We start from the raw sequence: 14,257 nt of genomic DNA on the forward strand, positions 1-14,257 counted from the left end.
AGTGCTTCGCACTTACTTTAAATTTGTTTTAAAACCTTTTTCCTCACCTTTAAAGTTGACATTAGCCTTCAGACTTCAAAAATCATTGTCTCTAGTCAATTCCATACCAAGACATTATCCACTTTCACTGCTCTGATAGCATACAACAACTCACAATGGCTCCAATTGTAGTGTGTGCTACTGGGATTTGGATGCCTGCCTCGACCATGCATCAACTGCAAAGGCTTATCACAAGCTTGCCTTTGGTATGGGCTGTTATTGTTGATTATTTCCATCATGTACATGCAGACATTCTACCCGTCTGAAAAACCTTACATAATTTTCTTAAGTATCCTGAGGTGCAAAATTAAGTCTTGCTGGATTTAGAAATAATCATTTTCTCCATACCAGTGGAAATCACCTTAGCGTCCATTCCTGCATCAGTGTATTTAATGCACTTCCACCAATACTCACAAAAATTTTCCAAGTGACGTCATTCTCCATCCCAAAAATCAACTATCAATTCCTGCTGAATTTCTGTGGAACAACATCAATGCAGAAATTAGTTCCTAAATTATTTAAAAACTTTACATGTATGCAAAATTTCATTTGTCCAGCAATAAAAGAAATCTGTTCCTGCACTGACAGGCATAAACTCCTGTATGAACTTCAGGTACACATTCCCTTGTATATCAAAATAAGTGAACTTCCAACAGTTCATAAATACAGCTTATACTGAAGTTACTAGCAAATGCTGTACCACAAGTTGCGACAATGGTTCAATTTTGCAGTAGTTTCAAGCTGTACACTTTGAGATGACTTTCCTATTTTTTGCACAGTGTCAAACATAAGATTTTTCTAATCTATGTGGTTCCTAAAACTAGTACACCATTTTTGCATAATATTAGCACTTACAGTATATAACTCTTTATGCATGGCTGCCCATGGGTGCCTTGTATTACATCTTTCCGTTCAGTGAAAGTGTGATTGGCATCTTCATCTACATCCAACTTTTTCGAGAGTTAGTTTGAATCTCATTGTTAGTTCATCAGTAACAACAGCAAGAACTCTCCATTCTATTCTACAGGGGCAGCTTAGATGGATGTTATTGCCACCTGAAAATACTGGGACAAAGCAGGGACTCTGCATGTTTCCCCCTAAGTAAATGACTACTCCCTTGTTTCATCGGTGAAATAGATTTAATGTCACGGGAGCTGACTAAATTCTGTAGAGCTTTACATATATATTTTGCAACAGACTCATCAAAAACATATAACTTGATCATGTGGTTTATGCAGTAATCCAACAGAATTCCCTCCTCATGGTTAACATTAAGAGCTTGCATCACCACAGATTTATAGATTTATGGAGAACTTGCAATTTATCTCAGAAAATTTCATTTCTCAGCTCACCATAAAGTGTATTCTGGTAAATATGGAGTTCAATTACAGTTCCTTAATCTTAAATGCCTTCCCCATGAACCATGGACCTTGCCGTTGGTGGGAAGGCTTGCGTGCCTCAGCGATAAAGATAGCCACACCATAGGTGCAACCACAATGGAGGGGTATCTGTTGAGAGGCCAGACAAACTTGTGGTTCCTGAAGAGGGACAGCAGACTTTTCCGTAGCTGCAGGAGCAACAGTCTGGATGATTGACTGATCTGGCGTTGTAACACTAACCAAAACGGCCTTGCTGTGCTGGTACTGTGAACGGCTGAAAGTAAAGGGAAACTACAGCCGTAATTTTTCCCGAGGGCATGCAGCTTTACTGATGGTTAAATGATGATGGCGTCCTCTTGGGTAAAATATTACGGAGGTAAAATAGTCCCACATTCGGATCTCTAGGCGGGGACTACTCAAGAGCACTTTGTTATCAGGAGAAAGAAAAGTGAAGTTCTACGGATCAGAGCGTGGAATGTTAGATCCCTTAATCGGACAAGTAGGTTAGAAAATTTAGGGAAATGGATAGGTTAAAGTTAGATATAGTGGGAATTAGTGAAGTTTGGTGGCAGGAGGAACAAGACTTTTGGTCAGGTGACTACAGGGTTATAAACACAAAATAAAATAGGGGTAATGCAGGAGTAGGTTTAATAATGAATAGGAAAATAGGAATGCGGGTAAGCTACTACAAACAGCAGAGTGAATGCATTATTGTGGCCTAGATAGATACGAAGCCCACACCTACCACAGTAGTACAAGTTTATATGCCAACTAGCTCCACAGATGACGAAGAGAATGATGAAATGTATGATGAGATAAAAGAAATTATTCAGATAGTGAAGGGAGACGAAAATTTAATTGTCATGGATGACTGGAAATCGATAGTAGGAAAAGAAAGAGAAGGAAACATAGTAGGTGAATATGGAATGGGATTAAGGAATGAAAGAGGAAGTCTCCTGGTAGAATTTTGCACAGAGCACAACTTAATCATAGCTAACACTTGGTTCAAGAATCATAAAAGAAGGTTGTATACATGGAGGAAGCCTGGAGATACTGGAAGGTGTCAGATAGATTATATAATGGTAAGCAAGAGATTCAGGAACCAGGTTTTAAACTGTAAGACATTTCCAGGGGCAAATGTGGACTCTAGCCACAATCTATTGATTATTAACTGTAGATTAAAACTGAAGAAACTGCAAAAAGGTGGGAATTTGAGGAGATGGGACCTGGATGGACTGGAAGAACCAGAAGTTGTAGAGAGCTTCAGGGAGAGCATTAGGGAACAATTGACAAGAATGGGGGAAGGAAATACAGTAGGAGAAGAATGGGTAGCTTTGAGAGATGAAATAGTGAAGGTAGCAGAGGATCAAGTAAGAAAAAGATGAGGGCTAGTAGAAATCCTTGGGTAACAGAAGAGATATCGAATTTAATTGATGAAAGGAGAAAATATAAAAATGCAGTAAATGAAGCAGGCAAAGAGGAATACAAACCTCTCAAAAATGAGATTGACAGGAAGTGCAAAATGGCTAAGCAGGAATAGCTAGAGGACAAATGTAATGATGTAGAGGTGCATATCACTAGGGATAAGATAGATACTGCCTACAGGAAAATTAAAGGGACCTTTGGAGAAAAGAGAACCACTTGCATGAATATGAAGAGCTCAGATGGAAACCCAGTTATAAGCAAAGAAGAGAAAGCCGAAAGGTGGAAGGAGTATATAGAGGGTCTATAAAAGGGTGATGTTATTGAGGACAATATTATGGAAATGGAAGAGAATGTAGATGAAGATGAAATAAGAGATATGATACTGTGTGAAGAGTTTGACAGAGCACTGAAAGACCAAAGTTGAAAAAAGGCCCCGGGAGTAGACAACATTCCATTAGAACTACTGACAGCCTTGGGAGAGCCTGGCTTAACAAAACTCTACCATCTGTTGAGCGAGATGTATGAGACAGGCAAAACAGCCTCAGACTTCAAGAAGAATATAATAATTCCAATCCCAAAGAAAGCAGGTGTTGACAGATGTGAAAATTACCGAAGTGTCAGTTTAATAAGCTATGGCTGCAAAATACTAACACAAATTCTTTACAGATGAATGGAAAAACTAGTAGAAGCCGACTTCGAGAAAGATCAGTTTTGATTCCGTAGAAATGTTGGAACACGTGAGGCAATACTGACCCTACGACTTATCTTGGAAAATAGATTAAGAAAAGGCAAGCCTACATTTCTAGCATTTGTAGACTTAGAGAAAGCTTTTGACAATGTTGACTGGAATACTCTCTTTTAAATTCTGAAGGTGGCAGGGAAAAAATACGGGGAGCGAAAGGCTATTTACAATTTGTACAGAAACCACATGGCAGTTATAAGAGTTGCGGGACATGAAAGGGAAGCAGTGGCTGGGAATGGAGTGAGACAGGGTTGTAGCCTATCCCTGATGTTATTCAATCTGTATATTGAGCAAGCAGTAAAGGGAACAAAAGAAAAATTCGGAGTAGGAATTAAAATCCATGGAGAAGAAATAAAAACTTTGAGGTTTGCTGATGACATTGTAATTCTGTCAGAGACAGCAAAGGACTTGGAAGAGCAGCTGAACGGAATGGACAGTGTCTTGAAAGGAGGATATAAGATGAACATAAACAGAAGCAAAATGAGGGTAATGGAATGTAGTCAAGATTTATCGGGTGATGCTGCGGGAATTAGATTACAAAATGAGAGGCTTAAAGTAGTAAATAAGGTTTGCTGTTTGGGGAGCAAAATAACTGATGGTGGTCGAAGTAGAGAGGATATAAAATGTAGACTGTCAATGGCAAGGAAAGTGTTTCTGAAGAAGGGAAATTTGGTTACATCGAGTATAGATTTAAGTGTCATGAAGTCGTGTCTGAAAGTATTTGTATGGAGTGTAGCCATGTATGGAAATGAAATGAAATGTGGACAACAAATAGTTTAGACAAGAAGATAATAGAAGCTTTGGAAATGTGGTGTTACAGAAGAATGCTGAAGATTAGATGGGTAGATCACATAACTAATGAGGAGGCATTGAATAGAATTGGAGAGAAGAGAAATTTGTGGCACAACTTGACTAGAAGAAAGGATCGGTTGGTAGGGCATATTCTGAAGCATCAAGGGATCACCAATTTAGTATTGAAGGGCAGTGCGGAGGGCAAAAATCGTAGAGGGAGACCAAGAGCTGAATACACTAAACAGATTCAGAAGGATGTAGGTTGCAGTAGGTACTGGGAGATGAAGAAGCTTGCTCAGGATAGAGTAGCATGGAGTGCTGCATCAAACCAGTCCCAGGGATGAACACCATAACAACAACAACAATCTTAAATGAATCCACTTGTCACATGGTAATATACATTGACATTATGCAAGAAACAGTTTATAAGATTTACTGTGCTCCAACTACTTGACAAAACTGTGGAGTCAGAAATCTAGCCTGTTTAGAAATTTTCTATGTTCACATGGTTTCTGAAGCAGAGCGCAGACTAGCACTTGTATCACCATCACACACTCCTGACTGGCAAGGGGTCCAGCTTTCATTTGGCAGAATGAATGGCAAACAGGACATCTGCTCTTAACTCGATAGTGGCTGCTTTCAACCTTAAAAAAATGTGGTGCATCTGACCAGCTAAATCACTTTTAGTCCCTGCTATGGTATAATAACTTTTTAATATTTGGGGATCCGTTAACGAGTTATGCCCAGAGAAAACTATCACCCTACTCTGTGAAATATAGGAACAGGTATTTAGTAAAGACACAGCTTGGACTTCTGCAAGCTCTGAAAGAACTCATAAAACTTCATTTCTGCTGGACTAATAACCTGCCATGAATCATGGCCCTTGTTGTGATGGGGTGGCTAGCATGCCTCAACAGTAAAGATATTAGTACCACCGGTGCAGTCACAACAAAGAGGTATCTGTTGAGAGGCCAAACAAACATGTGGTTCTTGAAGAGAGGCAACGGTCTTTTTTGTAGGTGCAGGGACATCTGTCTGGGAGACAGATGGCCTTCTAACAGCAGCTAACATGACCTTGCCATGTTGGTACTGTGAATGGCTTTTCAGCTAGGTGAAACAACAGCTGTAATTTTTTCTGAGGGCAAGCAGCTCTCCTTATGGCTACATCTACATCTACATGGTTACTCTGCAATTCACACTTAAGTGCCTGGCAGAGGGTACATTGAACCATTTTCATACTACTTCTCTACCATTCCACTCTCGAATGGCACGTGGGAAAAGGGAACACCTAAATCTTTCTGTTTGAGCTCTGATTTCTCTTATTTTATTGTGATGATCATTTCTGCCTACTTAGGTGGGTGTCAACAGAATATTTTTGCATTCGGAAGAGAAAGTTGGTGACTGAAATTTAGTAAATAGATCTTGCCGCAAAGAAAACCTCCTTTGTTTCAGTGACTGCCACCCCAACTTGCGTATCATATCAGTGACACACTCACCCCTATTGTGCGATAACACAAAACGAACTGCCCTTCTTTGCACCTTTTCTATGTACTCCATCAATCCTACCTGGTAAGGATCCCACACCACACAGCAATACTCCAGCAGGGGATGGACAAGTCTAATGTAGGCTATCTCTTTAGTGGGTTTGTCGTATCTTCTAAGTGTTCTGCCAACAAAGCGCAGGCTAAATGATGATGGGATCCTCTTGTGCAAAATATTCCAGAAGTAATATAGTTCCCCATCAGAATCTCTAGCTATGGACTCCTCAGGAGGATGCCATCATCGGGAGAAACCAAACTGATATTTCTGCAGTTTGGAATGTGGAATGTTGGATCCCATAGTTGGGCAGCAGAAGAGAGATGGATAGGTTGAAGTTAGGTATAGAGGGATTAGGACTTCTGTTCAGGTGAGTACAAGGTTGTTGTTGTTGTTGTTGTTGTTGTTGTTGTTGTGGTCTTCAGCCCAGAGACTGGTTTGATGCCGCTCTTCATGCTACTCTATCCTGTGCAAGCTTCTTCATCTCCCAGTACCTACTGCAACCTACATCCTTCTGAATCTGTTTAGTGTATTCATCTCTTGGTCTCCCTCTACGATTTTTACCCTCTATGCTGCCCTTCAATACTAAATTGGTGATCCCTTGATGCCTCAGAGTATGCCCTACCAACCGATCCCTTCTTCCAGTCAAGTTGTGCCACAAATTTCTCTTCTCTCCAATTCTATTCAGTATCTCCTCATTAGTTATGTGATCTAATCTTCAGCATTCTTCTGTAGCACCGCATTTCCAAAGCTTCTATTATCTTCTTGTCTAAACTATTTGTCGTCCACGTTTCATTTCCATACATGGTTACACTCCATACAAATGCTTTCAGACACGACTTCATGACACTTAAATCTATACTCGATGTAAACAAATTTCTCTTCTTCAGAAATGCTTTCCTTGTCATTGACGGTCTACATTTTATATACTCTCTACTTCGACCATCATCAGTTATTTTGCTCCCCAAATAGCAAAACTCATTTACTACTTTAAGCCTCTCATTTCGTAATCTAATTCCCGCAGCATCACCCCATTTAATTTGACTACATTCCAATATCCTCCTTTTGCTTTTGTTGATGTTCATCTTATATCCTCCTTTCAAGACACTGTCCATTCCGTTCAACTGCTCTTCCAGGTCCTTTGCTGTCTCTAACAGAATTACAATGTTATCGGTGAACCTGAAAAGTTTTTATTTCTTCTCCATGGATTTTAATTCCTACTCTGATTTTTCTTTTGTTTCCTTTACTGCTTGCTCAATATACAGATTGAATAACATCAAGGATAGGCTACAACCCTGTCTCACTCCCTTCCCAACCACTACTTCCCTTTCATGCCCCTCGACTCCTATAACTGCCATGTGGTTTCTGTACAAATTGTAAATAGCCTTTCTCTCCCTGTATTTTACCCCTGCCACCTTCAGAATTTCAAAGAGGGTATTCCAGTCAACATTGTGAAATGCTAGAAACATAGATTTGCCTTCCCTTAATCCATTTTCTAAGATAAGTCGTAGGGTCAGTATTGCCTCACTTGTTCTAACATTTCTATGAAATCCAAACTGATGTACCCCGAGGTCAGCTTCTACCAGTTTTTCCATTTGTCTCTAAAGAATTCGTGTTAGTATTTTGCAGCCGTAGCTTATTAAACTGACAGTTCAGTAATTTGCACATCTGTCAACACCTGCTTTCATTGGCAATGGAATTATTATATTCTTCTTGAAGTCTGAGGGTATTTCGCCTGTCTCGCACATCTTCCTCACTAGATGGTAGAGTTTTGTTAGTCCTGGCTCCTCCATGGTTGTCAGTCATTCTAAAGGAATGTTGTCTACTCTCGGGGCCTTGTTTCGACCTCGGTCTTTCAGTGCTCTGTCAAACTCTTCACACAGTATCATATATCTTATTTCATCCTCATCTACATTCTCTTCCATTTCCATAATATTGTCCTCAAGAACATCACCCTTGTATTGACCCTCTATATACTCCTTCCACCTTTCTGCTTTCCCTTCTTTGCTTAGAACTGGGTTTCCATCTGAGCTCTTGATATTGATGCAAGTGGTTCTCTTTTCTCCAAAGGTCTCTTAATTTTCCTGTAGTCAGTATCTATCTTACCCCTAGTGATATATGGCTCTACATCCTTACATTTGTCCTCTACCCATACCTGCTTAGCAATTTTGCACTTCCTGTTGATCTCATTTTTGAGATGTTTGTATTCCTTTTTGCCTGCTTCATTTACTGCATTTTTGTATTTTCTCCTTTCATCAATTAAATTCAATATCTCTTCTGTTACCCAAGGATTTTTACTAGCCCTCATCTTTTTACCTACTTGATCCTCTGCTGCTTTCACTACTTCATCCCTCAAAGCTACCCATTCTTCTTCTACTGTATTTGTTTCCCCCATTCTTGTCAATTGTTCCCTAATGCTCTCCCTGAAGCTCTCTACAACCTCTGGTTCTTTCAGCTTATCCAGGTCCAATCTATTCAAATTCGCACCTTTTTTACAGTTTCTTCAGTTTTAATCTACAGTTCATAATCAATAGATTGTGGTCAGAGTCCACATCTGCCCCTGGAAATGTCTTACAATTTAAAACCTGGTTCCTAAATCTCTGTCTTACCATTATATAATCTATCTGATGCCTTCCAGTATCTCCAGGCTTCTTCCATGTATACAACCTTTGTCCTTCACGGGCAAGTGCTCTATTATCTGAGCTACCCAACCACGACTCACAACCCTTCCTCACAGGTCTAATTCTGCCAGTACCTCGTCTCCCACATTCCAAACTCCACAGAATCTCTCCTGCAGACCTTGCAGAAACAGCACTCCTGGAAGAAAGGATATTGCAGAAACATGGCTTACCCATGCAAAGTGACAATTTTGTTCTGAAACAATGAATTGGTCGAGGAGATCCAGAAGTATGGCCTGCCTATTCACCACGCCCACATTATAGGAGCCAGTGTCCCAAGAATGTGACCAAATTTGAGGGTAGTCAGTTGTGTTTTCAAAAAATAACAGGAATATTTGTTTCTTGGAAAAAAATTATTTATTTGTTTACATAAATGGTGTACTGTTAAAAATAGTTGAATACATGACATGGCAGCAGATTGAGGAGTCTGGTCAGAATTAGCTGGTTTTGTTTCTGATATACCAAGTGTTCCTTAACAGGGGCCTAGTATAAGCCACCGTCCTTTGTGCTTTAATGGCCATTTGATCCATGTGTTAAGTGTTGTGTCATTTGGAATGTTATCTTAGCTTAACCAATTGGATAGTAAAGACGGAACGAAACTGTATAAAAATCCCTCATCCACAGCGTAAGGTATGTGCCATTAGTGTGGATAACTGTTGGAACAAAATAGTCATTAGCTGACAACCTCTGTACCATCAGTTGTACTGTAGTTATGTGAGAATTACTTGAACAAATGGCACTTCTATTTCCCCACATTATCATGGAATGTAAATGGAGACCAATATTTGTAACGATGTGCTTCTATCAGCCACTCAGCCCCCCCCCCCCCCCTCCCTCCCCGCCTTTTCCCACAGCTCTCAAATGAAGGAAAAAGTTTACTGAAGTCAGGTGTTTTTCTTTCAAGAAAAGGATTTAAAAGTTGGTATTACAAAGGTTTTTAAGATGGCGGGAACTGGACCTCCCGCCGCCACACACCGATGGGTTGCTTGCGGAGTATAAATGTAGATGTAGATGTAGAATAGAACCTTCTTTTATGATTCTTGAACCAAGTGTTAGCTTTGGTTAAGTTATGCTCTGTGCAAAATTCTGCCAGGCGGCTTCCTCTTTCATTCCTTAATCCCACTTTTCCTTCTCTTCCTTTTCCTACATTAGAATTCCAGTCACCCATGACAATTAAATTTTCGTCTCCCTTCACTACCTGAATAATTTCTTTTATCTAATCATACATTTCATCAATTTCTTCATTATCTGCAGAGGTAGTTGGCATATAAACTTGTACTACTGTGGTAGGTGTGGGCTTTGTATCTATCTAGGCCACAATAATGCGTTCACTATGCTGTTTGTAGTAGCTTACCTGCATTCCTATTTTCCTATTCATTGTTAGACCTACTCCTACATTACCCCTATTTGATTTTGTATTTATAACCCTGTATTCACCTGACCAGAAGTCTTGTTCCTCCTGCCACCAAACTTCACTAATCACCACTATATCTAACTTTAACCTATCCATTTCCCTTTTTAAATTTGCTAACCTACCTGCCCAATTAAGGGATCTGACATTCCACGCTCTGATCTGTAGAACACCAGTTTTATTTCTCCTGATAACAAGGTTAAAAATACAAAATCAAGTACTAGTAATGCAGGAGCAGGTCTAATAATGAATACATTTGCTGATTCCGAAATGTCTGTAGCCCCTATGGATAAGCCATATTAAATCTTCTTCCACACTGTGAGGTCTTCATAACTTGCATCTGTATGTGATGTTGTCTAATTGCCAGAATGAAATACTATCAATATTCGTCCACAGTTCCTGCTTGTCTGGTAGCCTTCCTGCATTAATGTTGTGCTGAAATTTGACCCAAAAGTATTCATATGTCTTTATTCCTTGTTTTATTCTTGTGGCTGGTGTTCTTACCTTATTATTGGCATAACTTGAAGTTAAGAAATTATGTTATCACAAAAATCACACTAAGTTCCTCATTACATTTCATTACATTAATACCAAATGGTAATCTTGACAGTGCATCAAATAGATAATTATCTTTGATCCCCAAATTAATATCATGAATTGTTATAAACTCCAAATGATAACTAGGAGCTTCTTCTCTAATGCAGTGTAGTTTAATTTGTGCTTGTTACGGCTCCTACTTGTGAAAGGGGCAGTCTTATATTCACCAATTGCTGGATTTCATTCTCCTTGGAATAATTGTGCCATGGGTCTTTATTCTGATGCTTCTGTTGCTAATGTAAATCGTTCAAAGATGACAGGGTGATTCAGTATAGCCACTTTGACTACTGCTTCTTTAATACTCTGAAAAGCTCCTGCTGTCCCTTCATCTCATACCATTTACCAATTTTTTTTAATAATAATAACTCTGGAGGATTGTTAATTACCCCTCCTTGGTTGCCAAAGGAAGTTCTTTATAAGGGGGATTTGTTTATGGGTTGTAACTAAATCAACTACTTCACTCAAGATATGTCACCTTGAAGCTGTTCATAAGCACTTTTACCTTATTGAATGTTTATGGCCACCTTCTCATGTTTTCTTGATGCAGTAGACCTGCTATGCAACTGTGCTATGGGACTTTGTTTCCATCTACAGATGGTCAAGGGCTGTAAGAAAGTTCACATTTACACCAATTCACTACAAAATGACATAAATGCCTTTTTAGATAACCCTTCTGTATTTGGTTGTTCCCATATTTGATATAACAACATTTGGTGACAAACCCCTTATTACTCATGAGGAGAGGTCTCCAGCAGTGTGATCATTGTTTTGAAAATATCTACATGGTGATTTAGGTTAAGACACCAGGTATCACACATTGCAGCCATTCACCCGGGTGGGCCCTCGTTTGCGAGTAATTGACAAAAAACAATTCGGAATTTGGTGGGATACTCAGTAGTGCTAAAAAAGTTGCATTGTATAGTTTGGGTATGTGGTATAATGGATGGGATATCAGCTTGACAAGCAGGAGGTTGTGGCTTTGAATTTTGTCAGGTGCACATTTTTTTTTTTTTGCACGATAATCCTTATAAAAACATTTAAAACGTAACATAAATATCTATTGCACTATGGACAAAATAATGTAGATGAAAATGTAAGAAAGACAGGTTTATAAGTAAAATAAAATTCAGGTAAAATGAGAAAAAGATATAATGAACGCAATAATGTGGATGAAGAAACAGGATAATAAAACAAAAGAAATCAAATCGAAATAAATATGTAAAATTAATTAAAACACATGGACAAAGATTTCAACTGGAGGAAGAATGATTGAAGAAAAGAATGAGCAAATGAAGCAGTTGATATTATAATTATGTGATAAAAGAATGGAATTAAACAGATACATGTAAATCAATTAATTGAATGAGAATGATGATGAAGGTAATGTCAATAAAGATTTAAATATTAAAACAAAAATCCTTACTGCACCTGACAAGATATGACCACACAATCTCCTGCATGCAAAGCTGTTTTCCTATCCAGCACACCACACAACGTGACTACATAATGCAACTTTTTAACGCTACTGAGTGCATAAAGTATGCTGATTTTTTCCCCCATCATTTAGGGTGAATGGCTGCAGTGTTTGATACATGGTATCTTAACCTTATAGTAGGTCACACTCCTGTAACATTACCTTTTTTAAATAGAGATAACTGATACCATGTATACTATCGATTCTTGAATAAGTGAACATTATATCAACTGTCTAACTGAATGAACTTCATACGATTTTGTATACATGTGTTATGTTTTCAGCTAAAATATGTAAAAATAAATTAATTTGTTAGTACTCTGTACACAGAGTTAAAATTACTCTTCTTTTAAAAATATTTGAAATTACAAAATTTCTGGCATACTTAAAATTAATGTTATTTCACAATCTAACACTAATTATCAAGTTTGTTTCTGGATTGATTTACAAAGTAATGATATATTTTAGCGAAGATTCTTCTTTGGCAAGGAAAGTTTGTAAACTATCCTTTCTTTGTAAACTATTTGGAATAATGTGAGTACTGCAGAAAGTTAGGAGTAGTGGTCACACCTGTGATGGAATCAGAGTGTAGTGATTCGAGGATTTACACATAAATTCTGGAACCACTCGACCTTCTGCCACCTCTAACATGCGGTATTTTAAAGATAAGTGTGACAGAGAGCCTGTTTATTGTGCAACGCATGTCTATGTGTGCAGGATGGACGTTGGTCATGGAAGGACAGGGGCTGCATCAGACGAGCGACGTTGACAAGTGTTTGCCACTCATACCATAGAACCTGTATGGAAAGTACAAGGAGTAATTATGTGTTATTTCTTGGTGATGGAATAATTGTAATTGTTATAGACAGTTGAAACATGTTTTGTTTAGAGACTCTTACTTAATCTTGGTGTTAGACTTGCTAGAAGCAAGACTTGTCTTTGAATCTCAGGTGGTTATTAAATCCACGACATTGTAATTATATTTAATAGTATCTAATGGTTAATGACGCAGTTGACCTGCAAGAGTTTGTATGCTTATGTGAAACTTGTGGAAATGAAAATATAGCTGAACTGAACTGAAAGTATGAGGGTACCAAGTTATTTAAAGAGAGAGAGAGTGTCGTTTTTTGGTTCCTCTAACTAACATTATTTCTTCGGAGAAGAAGTTGTGGAGATTGACGCATCCGCATATCCAGAGAAGAGGATCGCCTAAATGTTTCAAGTAAGTCAACTGTAGTAAGAGAAGTGTGAAGTTCGCAATCCAGTCTTGCACCACTTCTCTTGTTGCTGAAAACATTAGAATGTGGTGACTGACGTCATCAGGACTCGAAGGAAGAGGAATTTTGAAACAAAATCAAGATAAGAAGATATTGTGAGTTGCCATAACAACCAATAGTAACAAGACAGGGAAATTGTTTCACAGAGTTGGATTCTGCATAAACAGTAAAAAGGGGTGAAAATTAATAAATACCGTACAAGAGAAGACATAAGGAAAATCTCAACAGTTTAGACTAAGAAAGTTACGACAAGATCTATTCGATGATGAAGATCCAGTGTGGAGAGTAAGCAGCCCTCACACACATCGCAGGGGCATGGATGCCGTAACCAGCAACCGACACCAATGGCACCAGCTGCTGCTCACTGGTGCTGACTACAAACTCATTCACTGGCACCAACATTGAAACCAAACTTTGACATTGCCGACACCCGTGCCGTTCACTGGCACTGACTCCATACCGGCTCACCGACACAGCATAAAACTCTGCGCTGGGTGAATGAAAGACAATAATTATTTGAGTGTGAAGTTAAGGACACTGTTCACTAATAAACTGTTAGTATAGTTATTATACTCAGAGGTTAATTTTTTTTAGTGATCACTAGATCTAAAAGTAAGAAGGATATGGATAATACTCAAAAAATTGGGGAAATATCAGAACCAGCCATGGTCATGACAGTGAGTAGGGAAATGCCAGACATGTCTGAAGTACTGAATTTAATCAAATCTCAAAACGCCCTGATTCAGCAACTCTGAGTGAAAAGCTGGAAGCACAGAGTGAGGTTTTAAGTTCTAAATTGGAGGCCTTAAATGATAGAGTGGAGAGTTTGCAGTTAGATTTTAAAAATGAATTAAGTAATTCCTTGACTATTCAGATGAATCAAATGGTTACTGAACTTAGCCAAAAG

General features: G+C 38.7%; 1 protein-coding gene across 1 annotated transcript in view; it reads left to right on the top strand.

Annotated features, from left to right (window-relative positions):
- LOC126458200 (X-linked lymphocyte-regulated protein PM1-like) overlaps positions 1 to 13,016 on the top strand; it is an 89,316-nt gene extending 76,300 nt beyond the window's left edge. The window contains exon 4 of the mRNA XM_050095095.1: positions 12,791 to 13,016. Within this exon, the coding sequence (XP_049951052.1) occupies positions 12,791 to 12,946 (156 nt within the window). The 3' untranslated portion in view covers positions 12,947 to 13,016. The remainder of the gene's footprint in view (positions 1 to 12,790) is intronic.
- Positions 13,017 to 14,257: the final 1,241 nt, after the last annotated feature.

Source organism: Schistocerca serialis, chromosome 1 (genome assembly GCF_023864345.2).
Source record: "Schistocerca serialis cubense isolate TAMUIC-IGC-003099 chromosome 1, iqSchSeri2.2, whole genome shotgun sequence".
In the NCBI taxonomy this organism is placed as follows: Eukaryota; Metazoa; Arthropoda; class Insecta; order Orthoptera; family Acrididae; genus Schistocerca; species Schistocerca serialis.